This window comes from Lagopus leucura, unplaced genomic scaffold (assembly GCF_019238085.1).
Source record: "Lagopus leucura isolate 7727_CA_CO unplaced genomic scaffold, USGS_WTPT01 Super-Scaffold_100002, whole genome shotgun sequence".
Lineage (NCBI taxonomy): Eukaryota > Metazoa > Chordata > Aves > Galliformes > Phasianidae > Lagopus > Lagopus leucura.
The window spans coordinates 65,459,625-65,483,439 of NW_024962263.1; the positions used below are offsets into that span (position 1 = coordinate 65,459,625).

General features: G+C 35.9%; 1 protein-coding gene across 4 annotated transcripts in view; it reads left to right on the top strand.

Moving 5' to 3' along the window:
* WWP1 (WW domain containing E3 ubiquitin protein ligase 1) overlaps positions 1-23,815 on the top strand; it is a 61,690-nt gene that overhangs the window by 20,701 nt on the left and 17,174 nt on the right. For 2 of the 4 annotated variants that reach the window (XM_042869159.1, XM_042869161.1), the window contains exons 2-10: positions 2,452-2,542; positions 4,548-4,686; positions 7,029-7,153; positions 10,008-10,145; positions 10,248-10,314; positions 11,615-11,796; positions 16,170-16,515; positions 18,569-18,664; positions 19,312-19,486. In XM_042869159.1, coding sequence (XP_042725093.1) covers positions 2,473-2,542; positions 4,548-4,686; positions 7,029-7,153; positions 10,008-10,145; positions 10,248-10,314; positions 11,615-11,796; positions 16,170-16,515; positions 18,569-18,664; positions 19,312-19,486 — 1,338 coding nt within the window. In that variant the 5' untranslated portion in view covers positions 2,452-2,472. Of the gene's footprint in view, positions 1-2,451; positions 2,543-4,547; positions 4,687-7,028; positions 7,154-10,007; positions 10,146-10,247; positions 10,315-11,614; positions 11,797-16,169; positions 16,516-18,568; positions 18,665-19,311; positions 19,487-23,815 lie in introns of those variants that run through there. The other 2 variants (XM_042869162.1, XM_042869163.1) reach the window with 2 other exon arrangements.

Sequence of the window (23,815 nt, forward strand, 5' to 3'; positions counted from 1 at the left end):
TAAAGTCATGTGATAAACAATCCAGTACTCTAGAATTTTTCACTAAATTTAAATCTTTAGATGCCTCTTCTGAGACTCTTAGATAATAGCAAAAGATAAAAGCTATGTACATCAGGAAGACACTTGTTCTTTCTGCTGTGGTAAAAATGTATGAAATAATGCATGGGAAACAACATGGCAACAAACCAAAATATGTTCTTTTGTCAGCAATTGCTGTTAAAAAATCCATAGGAAATATTACTGAAGATTTGAGGGGAAAAAAAAGTACTGGAACAAATTGCACCATGTGTGAGATTTGTTATAGAGTTGATGTACATACAATGAACGTACAGATGTTTCTAACATCTCAATTTATTGTATTTGCTAGATTCTATTTCTGTAACAAAACGTACAAGGAACTAAGCCACTAAAGGAAAGATATACCAGAAAAGATATATTCATATCAGTAGATGACTTATCTAATAGAAACTTTTTTTTTTTTTTTTTTAATAGAAATAATGTGCAAATGTAGTCACTGGTAGAGTGTCTACATTGTCAGATACTGTTTTTTTCAACTAGGTAAAGTTGCAGAAATGAAATGTGAAATTCATTTGCTGCATCAGGCTATTGTAGAAAGGAGTTTGGAGTCAGAAGTTCACATGAAGTGCTGAAGGATGTGACTGACACAGTTAATAATATGAAAGGAAACTCTTAACAGCAGAGTCTTTACAATATTTGCAGTGACACAAGGAGTGACCATGAAGATCTTTTGTATGATGCAGAGGTTTGCTGATTATCTCATGGCAAGAGTTGTTAAACAATGATTAGGCATTTGTTCAACTTTTCTGTTGTAAGTGGTTGTCTACTTTAGCAGATGCATAAAAACAACAACAAAAGGTTGTGTGACCCTTCCAGGTAGAGGTAATTGTTTAATGGTGAGGAAGTAGCTGCTTTGTGAAAGAAGTTTGGACTATGGAATGTTTGGAAAGTAGATGTTTTGAAATGTTCGTGATTTTGTTGCCAGAAATGATGCAAACATGTCACCCATAAAAGCTCTTACATTTAAAACTGGAAGCAATTTCATAACCTATTTTAAGTTTTTCAAATGAAGATTTTCAGTGGGTTTTTGACCCACTTGCCAAAAACAGAAAAATGAAACAACTTTGGTTTGATTTTCAAGAACTGATTTTTTGCCACCAGGGAAGATATAAACTGACCAGCCATATACCATGAAACATGCTTCATGAGTGGGAATGAAAAATGATTATTATGACATAGTAAGTGCAGCCAATGGTGTTCTTCCATTTGGGTATATGCATCTTTATGATTTTTCTTCTCCAGATATGACGAACGTTAAAGACAAGTATTGAAGTTACACTGAGTTTATAACCAGGCCTTCAAGTGACTGTTTTATAAAGTGATAAACCAACATTAAAAAAACAAACAAACAAAAAAAGCAACCACCACGTAAGCCTATTTTATCACATTGCTCTCCCTGAGAAATAATTGTATTTTCAGTGGAAGTTTTTTATTGTATCACTAATAAATAAAAAATAACAATACTCTTTATTTCTTCTTTCTTTTGTCCTTTTCAATTTATGTTTTTGTGTGTTTTATTATATACAAAATATTTTATTAGTGCATTCATATAATTTTATAGAAGTGTGCATACCAGGGGTGCGTGTTCAACATTTTTTTCACTGACTCATGTACAGTCAGATAGGTTTGCATGGCACTGTTCCATATTACTGTTGTTAGCAGTTGATGTTCAGAGGCAAACACAGGGCATTCATCCAGACAGTCTATTTTATGACACAAATAGAATTGTCTGTTAAATAATATTTCTAGTTTTGGTGCTGCCTTTCAAGCGCTTGAAGGTATGCGCTTCAAGTGCTGGGGGTGCCCCAACTCACATCAGAGCCACGGTGTGCTAGTTGATGAATGGTGGCATAGGGTGGTCCTTGCTAAGTTCTTGCTGCTTTGATAGGTGAGGAAGGTGGGCATCAGTGGTTGAAAAAGCTGATGGCAGGCCTAGGAATAGATTTCAAATTGTCTAAATTGCTTATATTGCTGCTAGGACAGCTTGGTTTTTCAAGCATGTATACATTTCAGATGTTGTTTCCTTAAAGTTGTTGGTGCTCATCTGGATTATAAGCATAACTTTTAGAGACAGGAATATTGATACTGCTGCTGTATGTTTTTTCTTTGCTTTAACAGTTGTTCTAAGCTTGGTAAATTGGTAAATGTAAACATTACTGAAGTGCCTCTGCATAATCAAAGGCAAAGTGTGACAAATTTTGCAGCTTTTTTTTTTTTTTTTTTTTAACTAGTATTATGAAAAACCGAGTTGTCATGCCAAAGTGATGCTTGGTGTCTTGCTAATTAATTGCATGTTTTAATAAACTGTCTCCTTTTTTCTTTCTTTCTTTTTTTTTTTATTTTATTTTATTTTATTTTATTTTTTTAATTTAGGCTAAAGCCTAAACTTCTGACATGGCCACAGCCTCTCCAAGAACTGATACAAGTAACAACCGTAATGGAAGGTTACAGATGCAAGTGACAGGCAAGTAGTGATAATTTGTGTCACTGGTTTTTAGGGGGAAATATTCTAAAAAAAGAAAGCTGAAGCAGATCTGAAAAATAGATCAGTATAATCGGCATTTTAATTCACTGGAAGGTTACAATTAAGAGCATAGCTGTAACATACGTAAATGAATTGAAGCTAGGTAGAAATGTTGAAATGAGGTGGATGACAGTTTAATGATCACTTCAAATGAGAAAAGCATGGAGATGCAATACAGCAGTAGTGACAGGAATTGTGATAGAGAAGAAGTAATTAATGCCATATAATCTGTACAGAGAAACACCTATTACTGAAATTATACAAGAAATATTGGCAATTATGGGGAACTGCAAGTAAAAATGCGTGCAGTGTTGTGAAAAATCTGTGGGAAAACTGGAAGGGATTGCAAAATCTGCTGGCCATTCAATAAAAAGCCTTCATATACATATGTATGCATGTATATATTATGTTATTTTACCACTGATAATATGTAATCTGAACTTTTCCAGGGATCCAGAAAGAATCTGGGAACCCTGAAGTAAGAAAAAAATATATGATCGGGAATGCATTTAAGTCTATCATGAGCAAAACTTGGGAAAAAAGTCAGTAAGAAGCTATGTCTCTAAAAAAGTTATATCCAAAGAAAGATGCATCATGTTGGGTTGTAGAAAGGTGACTGGGTTATCTGAGGAAAAAATGCATTGTTGCGCTGTCCCCAAAGTGGATATTTTGTTAATTTAAATGAGGAATCCTTTGTGGGAAAACTAATAAACTGTGTATAAAGATAGAATGATGAATTGTCAGAATCAACTAAAACTGATAGCGTAGTGTATGAACAACTGTAAGAAACTGAGTTAAATAAACAGCCTATAACTTCAGGGCACATATGCAGAAATTATCATTCTGATGTCCCGTTCTGTTTTGCTCTATAAGTACTCTTGTGTTTTCCTGGCACTGAAACTTCTCTGACTTCAGGAGATCTGGTTCAAAGACTGAAATGGACAGAAACCTGTCTGATTTTTTGGCTTGGTTTTCTGAAGGGTTAATTCTCTATCGGAAAGCAATCTCAGAGACGTATGGGAGGCTTAAGAAAGAAAGCATAGCTAGCAGGTACATATTGCTGTGAGTCCAACCATCTTTTCTGGAGCAGGTGCCTGAAGCACCATTTGAAATGTTGGCAGCTAGGCTGCAGTTGGTTGTTACAGTAACATTGTCAGCTGGGTGAGGAAACAAAAGAATAGATTTGTATTCAGGAACACTGAGGATCTCACCAGAGATTTGGAGAATAAAAAAAAATTGAACTTTTTTGGTCAGTTGCTGTTTCTAATTGTTGAAGATTTAGCTGAAGCCTGAAGTTCATCTGCAAAATTCTTTAAATAGGGGAAATTTGAGAGCTGATTTCTTACTTTCAGTGATGTGTTAAACCAGAAGTTAATCACACAGATGGTACAGGTGAAGAGATGAAGCTCTGCATTGAGGTTTTGCAGTGAAACATACATAGCAGTGAAACATTTGTAGCAGTGAAATTTTGAAATAGGCTTAAATTGCATGTACCTTTGTAAATATGCATAATTTGAAATAATGAAGCTTCTGTTAAAAAAAAAAAAATCAACATCAAAACAAATGTCTGATAATCTCTCAGGGGTATCATACTTAGCTACTGTTCAAGGGAATAGTTGGATGAGAAAGAATTGTGAGAAAATCTAATAGACTGTATGATTTTCTTTTTTTTTTTTTTTTTTAATAAAATAATTGTTGTGCTGTCTTACCCATCCTGCCATTACACAGTGAAGAGAACTTACTATGCTTTGTTTGAACTACCTGACAAAGTAGTTCTTGAAAATGAAAGGTACCATTCTGGGATTGACCTCTTTCTGTTCAGCAGAAGTAGGAGTGGATGAGAAACAACATTGCTGTGCTCTGTTCTGTACGCTTTTTCTAGTACGGTACTTTTTCTCGTTTTCACTAAGTGTGGTGCTGAAGATAAAGCAATGCATTTTATTAGTTTCTAGTGCCAAACTGAAACGGAAAAAGAATTGGTTTGGAACAACTTTCTACACTGAATTAACTGCAGATGGAGAAATCAAGAAAACAGCAAAATCAAGTAGTTCTTCAAATCCAAAGTGGGATGAACAGCTGACAGTGTAAGTAGATTTATTTCTTTACTTTTATTTTGATTATTTGCTACTATTTATTGGCCTGCCATTGTAGGCAAATATTTATTGAACTTGGCTGCCTACATGACTTTTTCTGGCTTTTGCTGACTATGTGCAGACATAAGGTGATGTTTAATGAAAACTCTTTCTCAGTGTTTATGATGTTATGAGAATAATATATATGTGTATGTATGCGTGTGTGTGTGTATTTATACATTTTTTTTTTTGGAGGAGAGTGTTCTGTGTACAGTTGCTGTCCACAGTATGCCCTTAATACTTATTTGCACTGTGGACGTCTCATGTTTAAAATTCCCCTCTAGAAGATCTTAGTAGTTATAATTATGTCATTCTCAACTTTGAAAGGAAGGAATTCACAACTTGTTGAGTGGGCTACGAGGAAGGTCACATTTCCTTTAAACTTCCTAATGAGGGGATGTGATTACAAAACAAGTTGCTATAAAGTGGCCGTGTAACTTTTCCTAATATTCAAGTTGCTTAATGTGATAATGGCTTAATTTGGTTTACTGTACTATAGGTGCAGGAATACCTGAATACGACTCTGTGAAGAACTGGCAAATCTTGCACAGTGTAATTGGCTAGAAAGCATTATTGCATGAACAACACTGGGTCTGGTAACATCACAGCTACTTTCAAAAGGCACTGAGTGCTGTACACATTATGGTATCTGACCTACCTGTGTGCGATAGCCAGCTTTGTTAGTTACAAGAACCTAGTGTGGTTCTGGAGAATGGGGAGTGGCACTGCATACCTAGTTTTGGGGAGTCATTTACTTGATAACACTATTATTTGGTAACTGCAGATCTGTGGCAAACCAGGTAGGGTGGTTCCTGTGTCAATCTTTTTGGTGTTTTAGGTTTAGTAGAGCTTATTTAACCCTGTGCAGTATTGCAAAACTGAATGGTATAGTCTTGGACCTAACAATGATTTCCAGGAGTTATAACTAGCACAAGTACTGAGGTACCACAGAGACCAGAGCTGCTGTTGAGGAGACAGGCTTGATTTGGCAGGATTTGGTGGCTTGTTAGAAGTGAAGTAATTTGTACATAGTACAGCCAGACAGATGTTCCATCATCAATATTACCTAGGATGTGTTACTTACAGATAAGGTATTCTGGTCCACTTTTCCTAAGTCTGTTGTAATGGTGTTATTGATTCAGTTGACCAGTCTTCCTTGGGATAAGTGAACTCTCCAATTTACCAAATTCCCCTGACCTGAAGGGGGGGGGAGGGGATCTGCAAGAGCACCAGCAATGTATTCTGTGTGTATTTTATTTTATTTTTAAATCTGATCTTGTAATAAGATTTCCATTAGAAGGCAGCCTATTCAAAACACAAAAATATACTTCCTTATAAATTTCTGCAAAAATGATCCATGCTGTGTAATGTGTTAAAGTGCCTATAGAGTTAGCTCTAATGATGGGGCTTGGGGGACAGTCTTTAGCATTATTTTTAGCAATGCTGATATACCTTCACTTTTGTAGTGCTGGCAGGTATGTGACCTTGGACTTCTTGCAGTACAGGAATTCTGCTCTGTTTTTCACAGCCAGGAGCACTCTTGTTGTAATGGAAACTGTTCGATGAGACTTACTTTCCAGGACCTAACATAGGTTCTTAACTTTCCTTCTTGAGCAGGGGGGAGATCATTGCTAAAGTTTGTAATAATATTACTGTAATTGGGGCTTCCCTTCTGCTTCCACTATAATTTCACTATTGGATTTTTTTCCCCTCTGATTTTTGTGCATTATGGTTTTATATATATTTGTGGATTCATAAGTAATATTTTATCAGCACTTTCATGGCAAGCTGACAGCTGTGGTGTGGGTTCCTGTTTGCAAGTAGCTGATTGGTTGTATTTTCGTTTCTTTTTCTAATGCATGGTGTTTTTCTTCCCAGTGACAGACAAACTTCTTTTACTTACCATCTTTTTATTCGCTTGAAATTGTGTTAGAATGTATTTAGAATTCTAGAATAGTGAGGAATAAGGAAAAAATATATTTCAGAAACGAGATATGCTGTTATATAATTGAGAGTTGAGCTTAGTTTAGGTTATTCTGATACTCCCCAAATTCCTTATGCTACTTCTAGTAATGTACTTTAAGCTTGATCTCAAGTATAGATATTGCAGTGTTTACAGTGCTTTATTAATTAGAAATTGCCCTTCACATTATGAAAACTTTTTTTCCACGTAATTAGTATCAAGAAATACAATAAATATGAGAAAATGAATTAAGGTCAAACACTCCAAGTTAGAAAAATGAATACGTTTAAATCTGTATATATATATATTTAAAAATGTATTTTATATGCAGGAATGTGACTCCACAGACTACGCTGGAATTTAGAGTGTGGAGCCATCACACTTTAAAAGCAGATGCTTTATTAGGAAGAGCCACTGTAGACTTGAAACAAGCTTTGGAAATACACAATAGAAAATGTAAGTTATCCTGAAGGATATTTTAAGTAGAATTGTTATAACTAATCTTTATATCAAAACTGGCAAACAAACTACTAACTATATGTGTAATTACAACTGATTTTCAGTTGATGTCTTTACTTGTCTCTCCTGGACATGTCTAACTGTGCTATTGAGAACAATTGAAACGTAATAATGAGATGTATAATTTTGAAGCAAATACCAGGGTCCAAGTCACTACTAAGTAAAAGCAGTAGTAATTAAATAAAATGTTTTGTGGCAAACTAGTATGTAATTTGCTAGAAGATCTGTTTTAATCTTGTTTTTAAAAGAAAACAAAAAAAAAACTAACGTATTTTTTTACATTGTTTTTCTTCTTTGAATAAATATTTTTCTCTCGTAACTGTCCAGAGAGCAGTAGAAACCACTGATACAAGAATCAATTGAGAACTTCTTTTGAGAACATGAGTGATTGTGGTATTCTATGTTACTTCTAACATTTGTTGTCTTTAATAGAATTAAAACAGGTCTTCTTTATTTTGCTTTTTAAACTTTTTTTGTGAATACAAGAAGATGGTGAATCCACACTTTAAATTCCACTCCAGAGTGGCAGTAGAATTCCAGCTAAACCAGTATTTTGCACAAGTTTGATACACCAACTTGAAAGCTCAGTTTAGAGAGGTGGAAGAAAAGATAGCTTCGCAAATGCTTCATTTTTCTGATTCTTTGAGAAAATTGAAACAGAATCCAAAATCCAGTGGAATTTCTTCAGCAGTACGATGAAGATTCTGCATGGGATTCTGTAGTTAAGCAGAAAATTTGCTTATTTTTAAAATAAATAAATAACAAAGTCTAATGCTATAAAAATAATCCTGAAATGTCAGGATGAAAAGTAATTGTGAAACTTCCTGTATGTTTTTCCTGTATGTTTTTCATGTGTGAAATTTTATGTTTTGCCTATATCAGAAACTGTATTGTAATAATAATAGCAAAAAAAAAAAACAAACAACAGAAGTTAAGATTTTATTACTGGAGATCCAGGAGTTGTGCACCCAACAACTTGGCAGATTCTTTCAGGATATGGTTGGCTGTGTTAGCTGTACGTTGCACCAAAGTTAATTTACCTGCTCTGCTTCTGATTTTGGTGTGTCAACAGTCCAGCACACACTGAATTACTGAGTAATTCAGTAAAAGATTAATCTGGTCACTCAGTTATTGATTGAAATGCAGGAGTTGAAAGGCTCTTTACTGAAGATATGAAGGGGAAGTCTAAATGCAGAAATTTCAGAATTAGTGCTGTTACTTTCTCCTACTCAATGCCACTAGCCTTGTATTGCTGCCCACACCCCTCCCAGCTTTTTTGCAGGCTCAGTTGGAGTAAAACCATTGGTCTGATTTTGGAAGGTGACCTTTTAAAGTAACAGAGAGTGAACAAATCACCGTTGCAGTTTATGAATATGCTAGTTTAACAGCTCTGTGGTAGGCTAGTTTCTCCTCCCCCTCCTTTCTCTCTAGACCAATAATTCTGTAGTAGATTTGGCAGCTTTGTGCTTACTCCAGCAGTTTACAGTACTGTGAAATCCATCTGTAGAGTCACAGTGGGTGTTTACTAAGATTTGCTGCCTGACAGTATAGAGTTCAGTCTTCTTTTCAAAATGACTCTTAGGATCTCAGTAACGTCTTGGGCATTTGTGGCAATAACTGATGCTAGCATTCTCTGTTCTTATGTTTCCTATTCATTTCTGATGTTTGTTAAGAACAGAAAACATATGGAAGTGCTGGCTTAGCGCATGGATGTACAAGTTACACAGTGAGCTTTAACTTTGGCTTGAAATTCTATCAGATTGAGGGATACAGGCTGTTACATCTTGAAAAAATAATCCTTTAATCTGAGACCACAAATACTAAAAGGCCTTAACCATTTTAACCTGATTAATGTGAACTCAGAGCTTACTTTGTTTAGTTGTCTGACATGTAGTTTTAAATGCTGAACTAGTAATGGTTCATTTAGAGAGAGTTATGCAACATCCACAGGATGTTTAAACTCTGGATTATGTGTCTCTGTCTATACATCTGTGCATTTCTTATCAGTTGTATTGAATTATTCTACTGCCTCATTAATGTGTTTTTTTTTTTTTTTTTTTTAAACTCAAAACAAGGTTTTTTGGTGAAAATATTTTCTCATTTAATTTTTGGTTACTTGAGATATTTTCTGTTACTGTTTAATCCTGGGAGTTGGAGTCTATGAAAATGCACTTACTAAAGTTAAAAAAAAAAAAAAATAGAAAAAACAAAAAGGAAAGACTGTGCAGTTTTTGTATTTATTCTTTCCTCAAAGTGATGTGCTTCTCTACTGTGTCTTAGAATTACTTTTGGAAGGTGTTACCACCTTCCTATGCGAAATAAGCATACCTACCACCACCTATGAGAAATAAGCATAAACTTAGGTTGTAGAATAAGGTTCCCTGTGATTTGTCACATATAGTATTTGGATGTGTCATTCACAAGTTGTTTAACTTTAAGCCTTCTTGTGTTACGTAAGTAGTGCATGATTTCAAAAGGGCTTAGTGGAAGTAATAAACCTGGGGAGTCGTTTACAATGCAGTACTGAAATTATATGGAGCATACTGTATAAATAAGCTATTTATTTTTACATTAAACTATGCATTTATGCACAGCTGGTCTGAGTTTCATAGCTCCTTAGTGATTTCTATGTTATTCAAGTCATCTGGGTGTGACATTTTGTACAGATATATTTTTTGTGCAAATGTATCTTTTTTTGTTGGCAGTGTTTTTTCAATATTGCTTAGGATTTAATCTTTCCTTTATTCCTTCTCTCCTTCTCTTCCCCTACCCATCCCAACTTCATATGTAGTGGAAAAGGTGAAAGAACAGTTGAAATTATCTTTGGAAAACAAGAGTGGCATGGTGCAAACAGGCGAACTGACAGTCGTGTTAGATGGTTTGGTTGTTGAACAAGAATCTCTTACAAATCTCAGTTCACCAGCAGCCAGTAAGTTGAAACAATTCAGTCAATATTTTGATGAATACTTCACACAGATTTAGTAGAATATTTGTATTGATTTCTTTTTTGTTGTTTGTTTTTACTGTTCAGTAGAAGTTCAGCAAAATGGAGAGGCTGTGCATGAAAACAGAGATGCTTCGGCAAGAAGTGCATCAAGGTTGGAATTTATTTTTGTGTTTTAGACTGTATGTAAAGTATATCAGTTTTTATCAGTTGACATTTTTTTGTTTCTAAAGTACAGAATGCATTCTGTATCGAAGCTGTTAATAGAAACAACTCACCATCTCCTACACATGTTGCAGCCAGACCCAAAAATCTTATCTATCAAACTCTTAATTATTTTACCATAGGTTTTAGAAATATAGTTTGTTTAACAATGACATAATTCAGCTTGGCAATAATTAAATTTACAATTCTGGTTTTCCTCTCCTGTTAAAACCTGCTTTCCATTAGTGCATGACTACCTTTTTAATGTGTAGCCCTCTGAAAATAGATTTCAAACGGCTTGAATTTTTTATGAAATCCTGCAGATGAGAGTGGCACAGGATGGTTTTGTATACTTTGTTCATTTGTTTTCTTTTCTGGTGTCTTACGAGCAGTTTCTGTTCATGTCTACCAACTTTTTGCAATGTAGTATCTGAACGGAAGGAAAAAGAAAAAAGCCTAAATGACTTCCTTCTCACCCAGTTCCTTTTTTAAGGTTGAGATCAGGAAGTTGTTGAACAGACTTGTACTATGTTTAGGAGGTAGTATTCAGAATGCTGAGCCAAAGAGTTTGCCAGCTTCAACCTAACATGGTAAGAAAAAGACTTGGAGATCAATTTCAAGCTTTGTTCTTGAAGCCACCATCTTTTTACCAGCTCATGGACTGCATATAGGGAGATAGGAGGCTCTTTGACTTCTCAACCACTAGTGAGTTGAGTAGGCCAGTGTTCATATCAATGGTCTGCCAGTTGTCTTGCAGTCAATGCGAACAATTTAAGTTTTTTACTTAAAAGTTAGTGTGAATAAGTGTACAGTCACTATGCATTTGAGTGACAGGACTGCATTTATCCTTGTGCATGTGATTATTTTCTTTGTTCCTCATGCAGTGAGAGAAAGAGTTATACTCACAGGTGGTGCTTTGGGATGGTCCCTAAGGCATTTTTGGAAGATGTATGCATCGGTTGCTCCCACTCAACTCTCTTAATATCTCATAAAGTAAAGCCACAGTGGAAATGGGAAATCTTTTCTAAGTGTTCTGAAGTTCTTCAGGATTTATGCCTTGTTCTGTAATTGTTTTTGTCTTGCACTTGACTGCTATCTAAGCTGCAAATGTATAAACTATTGTGAATTTACTTATGTTCTTTGTGTATTTCTTTTGTATGCTATAGTGTAGGATTTCAGTTCTGTGCATAACTATTAAATGTGTTTGTACTAATATAAGCTGATGGGTTTTTATTTTTATTTTTACCAAGGTCTGCTTGTGATGTTTCTAATGGGAATGACAATCAAGTACCTTCAGACTCTGTAGTACAGAACGCATTCTGTATCGAAGCTGTTAATGGAAACAACTCACCATCTCCTATACATGTTGCAGCCAGACCCAAAAATACACCTGTACCAAAACCACTCGGAACTGAGCTTGTCAACAGCACTGGTAGGAATGGGAGAATTATAAGAACGTTTGTGTTAAAGCTTTTTGTCTAATTGAAATTAATCTGAAACTGAATCACTTTTTCTGCACTTTTTAAAATTAGATTTCAAGAAATATTGAAAGGAGTGTCTCTGGGCTTTAATTTATAATCTTGTATTTCCACTCCATTATTTTTTCTGTAGTAGATCCATTATTAAGTGTACTAACTGTCATACTTGCCTGTGAATTCTCATATTGGATGAAGTAAGAAGTAAAATATCCAGAACTTACTTCTCTGTCCCAGATTACCAAACAACATAACTGATTGTTGGGGGAAAGACTGAGATTTCTTTCATATAATTCATTTGAATAACTCCAGTTAGGCTTCTTTTGCTATAGGATAAATCTGCTGCTTAGTGCTGTTAGGAACTGCTGTGCCTAGAGTTAAAATGTAGACACATTTTGGTTTCTGTTTTTTGAAAAGCTATGCTGTTTTAAAACAGATATTGGCAAAATAGCAAATTTCACACTTCTCTTAAACACAAAAACTTTGGTACTTATCCTAATTAGGGGAAGCATATGGTACAGTAAAAGAATTGAAAAGCAGGTATTTATTTTTGTTCTTCAGGCAAAGCTTTGTATCTGATCATGACTATATTTTTAAAGCACTTGCCTCAGCTGATTGAGTGAGATTGCAGTGACAGCGGAGGAAAAAGATACTCCTAAATAGAAATACACAAGCTGTTAAGAAACAGGAGAACAGAGACAGTTAAGCTTCCTTTAATAGAGTGGAAAATATCGGAATGGTGGCAAGATGGCAGAAACAATGATAAACTTTAAATGGTAGTAATTAAATTAGGCCTCTGTGAACTGTATCTCTTTTTAGACAACTTGAATTTGATTCCTCTCTCTTTTCAGTTGAAGGCCAAAGGGCATATGTATTATTTAAGCACTGTTCTCTTTTTCTTCAATTGCTAAGAGATCTGTTTTAAATTGGAATTTGGATAGAGTAATTGCAGTAGTAATTGATTTGTTCAAACAGTAATATTGATGAAATCATCACTGAACTTGCATTGAGACAGTTTTAAACTACTGTATTGGTTAGTGGAGGCATTTTTATTTTTAGGAAAAACATAAAATGAGTCTTCAGCATTTGTTGATCACATGGTTTCTTTTTTTTTTTTTCCTCTTTACTTAGCAGAATTGTAATTTTTTATGATATTGCTGGAACTGCTGTTTTAAATCTAATTGGTGAGGTAATCAGCTAGTGTATCATAGAATCATCGTAGCATCACAGAATTGCCTGGGTTGAAAAGGACCATAATGATCACGTAGTTTCAACCCCCCTGCTATGTGCAGGGTCATCAACCAGCGGACCAGGGTGCCCAGAGCCACATCCAGCCTGGCCTCGAATGCCTCCAGGGATGGGGCATCCACAACCTCCTTTGGCAACATGTTTTATGTATCTGTTTTGGAGATCAGCTTACTAAAAGAGCTGATGATTTGTCATTTATTCTGATCCTAACTTAATTCTGTCATTCCATTGATTGTTTTATGTGGATGAGTTGAAATTACTTTTTTAAATGAAAGTTGAAAGTTAAGCTGGCTTTTTTCTATTTTGATAAAGTTGTTACAGTAGCTAAAGCAGACATTTAAAGAAAACTGATCAGATTGTCTGTACTAATTATGTTTTTTTAATCTCATGCTTTATATGTTGTTTAAATATTATGAATTCTTGATATATCTTGTTGTAGTTAATCTGTTTTATGTGAGCTGGAAGTAGTGATATATTAGCCTGGAATAGCTGTGTTCATGAATCAGTGCCTTTTACAGACCTTGCACACCTCCTACTGCTTCTACAATCATGCTTGTCAGTATGCATTGTAAGCAAATATATGTGGCCTAGTGATAATTCCTTAAAGAAACTGACTTGCTATTTTGAATATATTAGTGATTACTGCTTAATTGTGGTGGGGTTTTTTTTTTTTTTTGTTTTTTTGTTTTTTAATTTGTGCATGTGTTTTTAAAAGGAAGATGAGATTTACAATTTGCCAGTGTCTGTTTTTGCTTTCTGAGAAAGCCAGCAAATGTTGACATTACAGCTATTGCAAGTAGTAAGTAGTCTTGATTTTTTTTATTTGTAAGAGTACTGTACAGGATTAAAAGAAATGAACTCTTTAAAATGATGAAACACCATTTTATAGGCACTAGGCTAGAGTTAAATTTTGCACATTTCTATCAATAAGATTACAAGTGTAGAGAAATCTTAGTATTTTGGCCTCAATTCTTAGTATTGGAAGCTTATAATGTGCTGTCAGTTAGAAAACAACTTGAAGTGTGTGTTGCATATGGTATTTTATCTTGAAGAAAAAGATTTAGAACTCTAAAAGAGGTATAAACTGGCAAGCTTAAATATAATTGTCACTGGTTGGTGTTGACTAGGGATTCAGAAAATGAAAGCTGTGAATGATATTTCACTACTTCGCGCAATGTCCTTGACTTCTAATGGGGTCATATTGACTACTGTACCTGATTTCACTGGTTTGAGGCAAGATCTTTTGCTGAGATACTATTCTGCTAAGATCTGCAGATGAAGAAGACAGACTATAGCAGGGTGTGTTGTGACAGGACAGTGGGGAGTGGTTTCAAACCAAAGAGTGGAGATGTAGATTGGGTATAAGGAAAATGATTTTTGCAGTAAGGGTGGTGAGGCACAGGAACAGTTAGTTCACTAAAGATGTGCCCCATCCCTGGAAACACTAAAAGTCAGGCTGGATGGGGTTCTGAGCAACCTGATCTAGCTGTAGGTGTCCCTGTTTATTGCAGGGGAGTTGGACTGGGTGACCTTTAAGGGTGCTTTCCAACTCAAGCAATTCCATGGCTATGACTGGTATTGATGAATTGCCAGCCAAATGGTCTTGAGAATACTAAAGCCTTCTTAGCCCATTTTTCCTCCAAAATCTGTCTGCTTTAAGCCTTCTATGAGATTATGCTTGCATGAATAAAAAAATTTACTTTGATTCTATTATAATTTTTGTAAATTTTTAGTCTGTATCAGTTGCATTAGTAGACTGGATGTGCTGGGATGGAGTTAATTTTCTTCATAGTAGTTTGTATGATGCTGTGTTTCAGATTTATGAGCAAAATCATGCTGATATCACAGTTGTGCTTTAAATGCTGCTGAAGTGTTTCTTCACAACATGAAGTCCTTATGTGTTTCTCATTCAGCCTCTTCTTAGCTGATGAACAGATTGGGAGTGCTGGAGAGGTTGGGAGTGGAAGCATCCAGGCAGATAACCTGAACCAACCAAAGAGATGTTCTTTGTCATACAATGTCTTGCTCAGCAGTAAAAAGGGAGAGGAGAAAGTTTGGGGTGGTTAGTCATCTTTCTGCATGGGAGCTGGATTGCTATCATTCTATCCATGGGAGGTGGTGAATGATTGCCTTCACATCCACTTATTTTATTTCACTGTTTTTGTCATCTTCTAATTCTTTTCGTACTAAATATTTTTTTTTATCTTGGCACACAAGTTTTCTTGCTTTTACTTTTTGTTTTCTCTTCCCTAGTCACGCCGTGGGTGGAAGTGAGTGAGTGGTTGTGTGGTGCTTAGCTGTCTATCAGAGTTAGCTCACAACAGTTAGCAAAATGCAATTTTTTAGCACATATTGATCTTGTTAGGGATGCTGGGGTGATTTTTTAATGTGATACACAAGATGATATTTGCTTTATTGTAGAATTTTGTATCTCAACTCCTAAAAGGGTAAAAAAAAAAAAAAATCTGTAAGAGCTGCAGGGACATAATCCATCAAATGTGTTGGCAAGGAAGGAATTTTCTCTCCTTATGAAGAATATTGCCTTGGGTGCATTACAGATATTTTGCCTTGCTCAGGAGTATGAAGTGTTTGATCATTACCAGTGGCAGGCCTGCCATTGTGACAGACCAGTTGTCTGATATGTCTCTTTATTTCTGCATTTCGTGTAGTTAATTGGCTCACAATACTTTTCTTTCCTGCCATGCTAATCAAGATATTTTTTTGAAGTTGGTGCAAGTTCTCAAGTAAGGCAGTACTGTTTCTTGGGAAGTGAAGTGTTTACTTTTTGCTAATCTAAGGAATAAGGTAAATGTTGTATTGAGCAAGGTATGCAGAAACTAAGAAATAACCTTCACATGGAAGTATAGAGAATGGCTTGCAGACTGTAAGTTTTAATTACAGCTTTAACTGAAGCTGTTGCGCTGTGACTTTTTGTCATCTTAGGCAATAGTGTTACTTATGGCAAATTTTTGTTTAATCAAAAAAAAAGGAATATGTTTAATGTAGTTTACTCCAAAATATGACCAAAAAGTTCAACTCTTTGGAGACTGATATGCAAATTTTCTAATTTCCCATTTCTCAGTTAATGGTGAGACATCTTCCTCTGTACCAGAAACTGGTAATTCTTCTGTCTCTGAAGCTATGGTAGGTTCAGAAGCTCCCATGTCTACAGATTGCACTAACGCTACAGCAGAACCTCAATCAACAGAAGAAGCAGCTAGCTGTTCTGAAAGCCACACTTCTACGCTATCCGTTGTGTCTGCTGGACTAGAAGCTTCAACTACTACAGACTGTGCTCAGCCTAATACCATAAACAGTACAGCAGCAGATGCAGCAAAACCAAGGGAATCCTCCTCAGCCTCAAGTGCATCAGGAGAGCCTGTAAGACAGCAGACTGTTAGTGCTGGCTCAGAACCTTTACCAGCAGGGTATGTGGGCTTGATTTTAACACTGTTATTGTGTTTTGTCTTAATGTGTGTACAGAGAAATCACAGTTTAATTCCCTACAAGGGCTGCTAGAGATGGGGTTATATGATCTAAAATGAGGTTTGTACTATTCTGTAACTGGGTGGTAGCTTATGTCCCAGAAACTAGCAGCTGATCATTTATTTTCTGTGACAGTAATATAATAGAGAAATTCTTGGGCATTATGGATATGAAGAAGTTTCATTTGATATATTCAAGCTTACTTGGGTCACAATTCATTGCTGCTTTGGTTCTTACACTGTAATTTATGTATGTATGTAGTATGGTATGTATGGGTATGTAGTATGTATGGGTATGTAGTATGTATGGGTATGTAGTATGTATGTAGTATGTATGTAGTATGTATGGGTATGTAGTATGTATGGGTATGTAGTAGGGACTAAAATATGAAGAAACAAAAATGAATAAAATAGTCTAGAGAGTAGATTCTTGCAGTGTAGGTGTGTAACCAATTATATTAAAAATACAGTATGTGTATGTGCTCAGAATAGCTAGAAACTTTTAGTTATCCCAAACAGAAACTACTGCTGTAGTCTTAAACCTTAAATGCAAAGTCAAAGATGAGCTTAAACATCAAATCAAAACATACTATGTAATCAAATACATATCTGAATTTTTATTTATTTATTTATTTATATTGAGATCTAGTTCTTGTTTGGGTGCAAAGATGTCCTCAGTAACTAGTTGAAGATGTGGAAGTTTTTTGTAGTATTCTAAATATTATTTTAGCATCTTTTTTAACACCGAAGTAGTTACTTGCTGGAAGTATATATACATTGTGCCATTGTGGCTGATCTTTCTGAGATCTGTCTCAGATCTTCCTGTATCTGCTCTCTCTGAAACAGATTCAGTAAGTAATTAGTGACTTTTAACTTGAATTCCTGTAGATAAACATGAAAATGGGAATCTCAAAAGTCAAAAGTACTGCAGATACTTTGTTGAGCAGATGTCACAAGGTTCTTAATTTTCAATTATTTTGACAAAGGAAATCCTTTATAGGAGGGAATTTCTCTTATTTCCCCTCCCCACTTTTCTTCTTTAGTTATATGCTTTCCCATTGGCAGGGTCTTGAATTCAGGCCTATTGGACACTACGTCTGAATTCATTACTTTGCCATTGTTCCCTGATTGTGTTTCCTTCCTCACAAATTTAGTTGAATCTCCATTACATTTAGCCTTATTAACTCTCTAACATGCTTCTACTCCTCTTTTATGACCTTATAATCGTGGTATTTAAGCTCTTGAACTACAAAAGAATTTGTAGAAATTTTATGAATAGCAAGTAAGATGTTCTGCCTGCATTTTTAGGAGATAAGTAATTATGTTTATATGAAAAACATAAATCTAATACAAGTAAGGTCTTCAGTTCATTGTCTAACATGTAATAATGGGAAGGGAAATGAGGATAAATATTGCATCATGACAGTCCTCAGCAGCACAAATCTTGAATTGCTCATAATGTTTTATCCATCTTCATTGTAAGAGCTTTGCAACCAAAACTGAAGAAATAATCCCCAGGAAAATCAGGTAGAGACACAGGACAGAAAGTAGAAACATGGGAGAGTTATCTGCTAGCACACATTTGAGATTCACTCTGAAAGATCCTGTTGTTTATTGGATGAGACATGCTTGGAAATGCAAATAATTTGTTTCTAAACTTTTAAAATGAAGCATCCAAACCTGAGGCAGATAATCACTTTCATTTTCAGATACCTCAAATAGAATTTAGAAGTACTTCTGAATATCAGTGTGTTCATTTTAGATTCCACATCCCTTAAAGAAGCCTTTATGGTGGTACCAGTTCAAGCAGGAAGTAAATGTATCTTATATGCATTTTAGTGTGCATTGCCTTCAGTGTTTTAGAATGTTTTAGAATTGTTTTAGACTTGTAGGGTGTTCATTCAGTAGCAAAATGTTTTTTTTTGGCTTACTGGGAAATGAGCCCTAGGGAAATATTTTCACCTTGACTTACATAAAAGTCTTTTTCGTCCTGAAGGTGGGAGCAAAGAAAGGATCCTCATGGGAGAACCTATTATGTTGATCACAATACACGAACTACAACGTGGGAAAGACCACAGCCCTTGCCTCCTGGGTACTGTAGACTTTTCTTGATTTAAAGTTGATAATGCTGCTATGTTCTTTTTCTTCTAGTGCACAACAAACAAACAAACAAACCCTACTGTCTTGGTTTTAATGAGCAGCTCATTGAAAATGTATCATACGTTATAAATTAAGAAATCTTAACATGCAGTTAGCTTAGAACTGTGTTAATTTCCATAAGAATATTGGTGTATGTATACGTATTTCATTCTGATCACTTGTTCAAACACAGCTGCTGAATTATGTTGTTCTTCCTTTAAAACTTCAGTGTTAAAATAATGAAGATTTTACCATCTTTATTTAGATGGCATCACTTGTGTAGTGCAGTGATTACCAACCTCTGATTCCCAGGCAATATTGGATTTTCTGTGAAACCTGCCAATATTGATCACTGTCACAAGAAATTACACAGTTAAAACTGAGGGTGACAGTGTGAGACAAGGATGCAATGTTTGCCCAGTGTGCTTTGCTCCCCAGCCAGTAAAGCTGGAGAGTGCTTTTGTGTACTTTAGAAATTAAGATTATGCCTTTCATTCCAGTACTCCATTCAAATAATATATAGGAACTTAGCATAAAGAGAAAATGAGCTATGCAATATTACTGGAAAGTTTAGCTGTTAATGTTTGTGTTTCTTGATAGCTGGGAAAGAAGAGTTGATGATCGTGGAAGAGTTTACTATGTGGACCATAACACCAGAACAACGACATGGCAGCGGCCAACAATGGAATCAGTCAGGAACTTTGAGCAGTGGCAGTCTCAGCGTAATCAACTGCAGGGAGCTATGCAACAATTTAACCAACGATACCTCTATTCGGTAAATTCTGTATAAACTTTAGAAACGAGAAGAGAGATACAGCTATATTTCCCTTTGAATTGGTTCCCTAATTTGAGCCACATGAACTGCATGAAACTTAAGACTTTTAACGATAGCAGTAACTGGTAAAAGTAAAGCACTCCCTTAACTGAAAAGGAGTGTAAAACCTATATTATGAGCACTTTATATGTTAAGTGGCATTCAAAACTTCTTTAGTGATTAGGAGTCTCTCATCGGTACAGGTGGTAATTCTTTTTCTTTGAGCTCATTTTGAACCTTAGGGGACTGGTTCAACTCTGGAATTTCAAACATGGCTTTCCATTTCTCTCATGTGGTTACTTAAATCTACTGGTAAAAACTATCATGAGTAGTTTCAAAGACTACATTAGCCTGGAGGAGAGAAAGCTCCACGGAGACCTCACTGTGGCTTTTCAGTACTTAAACGGGGCTTAAAAAAAAATGGGGAGTGACTTTTTACCTGGGCAGATAGTGACGGGACAAGGGAGAACAGTTTTAAACTAAAAGAGGAGAGATTTAGATTAGATGTGAGAAGGAATTTTTTTTACTTGGAGAATGGTGAGGTGCTGAAACAGGTTTCTCAGGGAAGCTGTGGATGATCCCTGGTGATGTTCAAAGCCAAGGCCAGATTGAATGGGGCCCTAGGTAGCCTTATCTTGTGGATGGCAACTCTGCTTACAGCTGAGGAGTTGGAACTAGATAATCTTTAATGTCCCTTCCAACTCAAGTCATTGTGTAAATCTAGTATTGAGTTATTGAGACTTTTTTTTTTTCTTCATTTCTGACTGGATAAACAGAACAGTTTTTTGTGTTGTTTTGTTTTTGTTTTTGTTTTCCTTCATGGCACTTGTGTATCACTTTTCTAAACACTTCATTGTAAGACTTGGGTTCATTCTCTTATATTAAGATCCAGTCCTAGAGACTTCACAAATGAAACACAGCTGGAATGCTTGAAGGAGAAACAACTTCATTTTGACTTCTGGTCTAGGACTGTGTGCATTAGGAAGGCTAAATTTCCTCTAAATTTAATAAACTTCTTTCAAGTATCCCATCTGAAATAAAGTATGTTGCAGTATTCTTGTGTTTAATACTTCTCAGCTTTTTGTTACCTAATTAGACATATCACCAGCAATTGCAGAAATATGTATTGCCACTGATTTTCTTCAGTCCTGTGCTGTGCATCATAGTCTATTTAACCCACACAATTATAGAATGATTGTGGTTGGAAGAGCCATCTTTGTGGCTCTTCATTGGACCCTCTCCAATAGCTGCGTATCTCAACATGTGGCCTCCCCAGTGCTAAGTAGAGTGGAGTGATTACCTCTGTTGACCAGCTGGCAGTACTTTGCCACCCAGAATAAATTTAGCCATCTTAGAGCAAGGACACATTGCTGGCTCATTAGACTTGTCCACTGTGACCTTGAGTTACTTTTCTGCATAGCTGCTTTCCAGCTGAGTTGCTCCTAGTCTGGATTTATTCCTTCTTGGGTGCAGGACTTTGCACTCATTCCTGTTTAACTGTACGAGGCTCCTGCCATCACCTTTCTCCATTCTGCTATGTCCCCCAGCGTGACCCTTTGATGTATCAGTCCCATCACTCTTGGTTTTATGTAATCTGTGAATTTACCAGGGGCACATTCTACCTCATTGTCTGGGTCATTAATGAAGATATAAAACAATACTGGACCCAGTATTAACTCCTAGAGTGCTCTGTCTGTTACTGGATTCAACTAGACTTGACACCACTGACAGCTTCTTTTTGGGTCTGACTAACCAGTTTTCAGTCTGTCTTCTCATCTAGAATGTACTTCAGTGGCTTGTCTATGAGGATCATATGGGAAACAGTTTCAAAGGAAGGACTTACTGAAGTTGAGGAAGGCAATATCCATTGTTCTCTCCTCATCTATCAGGCCAGTCATTGCATCATAGAAGCACAGCAGACAGGTCAAATGTGACTTCTGCTTAGTAAATCCACATAGAGTCTTTCTGATAATATTCTTGTCCTTCACATGCCTGGAAGTGGTTTCCAGAATTAGCTGTGCCATTGCCTTCCCAGGGACTGAAGTGAGGCCGACCAGTCTGTAGATCCCTGGGTTCTTTTTCGTGCCTCTTGTGAAGAAAGTAATTTGCTTTCCTCCAGTCTTCAAGCATGTCTCCCAGTTGCCATGACTGACTGAAGATTATCAACAGTAGCCTCAAAGTGACATTTGCCAGCTCCCTCAGCACTCCCTTGTCAGGGCCCATGGATTTATGAATGTCTCTGACCTGATCTGCCTCCACCAAGGGTACATCTTCATGGCTTGGACTCGATGATCTCTAGAGGTCCCTTCTAACCTCTACAATTTTGTGACCAGACTTTCTACCTGGTCTCTGGGACCCTGGATTCCTGAAGACCAGTCTTGCTAGTAAAGACTGAGGCAAAGAATGCCTTCAACCTTTTATGTGTTCTGTACAACCAGATCTCCTGTCTCATTCAGCAGTGAGCCCACATTTTCCTTAGTCTTCCTCTTGTCACTGATGTAGTTAAAGAAGTATATATGTCTTGTTGCCATTGACATCCCTAGTTAGTGTCAATTCTGCTAGGGCTTTGGCTTTCATAACTTCATCCCTGCATGCTCAAAGGATGTCTCTATTTCTTGGAGATTACCTATTCCTGCTTCTGCCTTCTGTGTGCTCCCTTTCTGAGTTTGAATCTAACGAGAAGCTAATTGTTTGTCCAGGGAGATATGGGGATTGTAAACCATTGCTTTTTGCTGCTTGAAATTTTTGTGTTTTATTTTTCCTAGATTTGTTGACTTGTTTCTAATAAGTACTGAAATTTTACTGAATTCTCAGCTCAGCTGGACTGCTGTTTGCTCAGATCGTGCCCTGTCATTATTACTTTGTGCCAATCTGTTCATACTGTCAGAACTGTTAGCTGCTTAAACATTGCTTAACACATAGGGACAGACTTTATCATCTCATTTTGGTAAGTTGCTTGAGAGCAGTATTAATAAAAAAAATGGCAATTGCCATTCAAATATGGGTGATTTGAGAAATGTTGATATTGAATTGCATATCTATTCGAAAGAATAAAAAGAAGCTGATTCTTGATTTAAAAAAAAAAAAAAAAAAACAAATCTTCCATTGCTATCTTTAGATGAAACTTGAAAAATAAAAAAAGGAGGCATAACTTAAGGAGACTTAACTGCAAATGTGGTAATTGCAGCTGAAGCCAAGAAGTCTCTCTGAGTGACTTTCTCTGTTTTTGTACTACTTTGGTCAGTTGCTTAAACATCTCAGGAAAGAAACTTCTCCTGATCTGAGATTTATTTGGTTTTTAGTTAGATTTATTCTCTGAGAGAGCAGTGTATTTTTTATTTAGATCATGTTTCTTTATTGATTTAATGATAACTCTCGCTAAACACCATAGATTCATAGATCTCACTTTCTGACCTTAAAATCATCCAATTGGAATTTGTCAGACAGAATATACTTGAAGGAGGAGAAGAGATAATTGGACTGTTTGCATCCCTTTTACATCTCTTTATGGCTCTATTTTTTAGGTAGCATATCCGTTGCATCCTTAGAACTCACATTTTTGAGAAGAAAAATTGAAATGCTATGAAAGTATGAAAGTAAGAAAGTATGAGTTGGTTTTTTTTCTTTCCATTTTTATCTTTTAGGTAGGTGCTTCTATACACTTCTCAAACTGTTATAGTCAAATGAGGTGACTTGTCTTCCTCTGACACACCAGAATTCTGCTTATATAGCAGCTTCTGAGTAACATAGTTTATTTTCCGGGAAACTGTAATTTAATCCTTTTAATAAACAGGTTGAAATTTCGGCTGTCTTGAGTGGTCAAAGATAAGTTATGTGAAGGAAATAATAATCACAGCCTTACCATTCTTACAGTTATTCTCGTTTTTGTTCTTTTTCTCTTTTTTCTTTCTGTTGAAAGTACTAGTGGTACTCTCCTGGAATTGATGTTTTTCATTATCTTGCTGTTGTTTTATGCATCGCTTTCTAGCTTCATTCTCTTTCGTTGTGTTGTCATAAGAGTAGCTAGTCCTTTTCCTTTCTTACCATCTTTTTTATGGAACATAGCAGCACCATATTGCTACTTAGACACTTCATGTAAGGAAGTAAATGTAAAATAATTTATACTTGAACCAAATCCATTGTTACTTGGACCCAGGTGTACACCAATTCTGTCTAGGAAGGCTACTTAGATATTTCAAAATATTTAATGTGATTAGTGTTGCTTCAGACTTTGTTTTCTTATCTTGTAACTTGCACATAGTTAGTTGCAGTATACATTTCTGAAGTTGC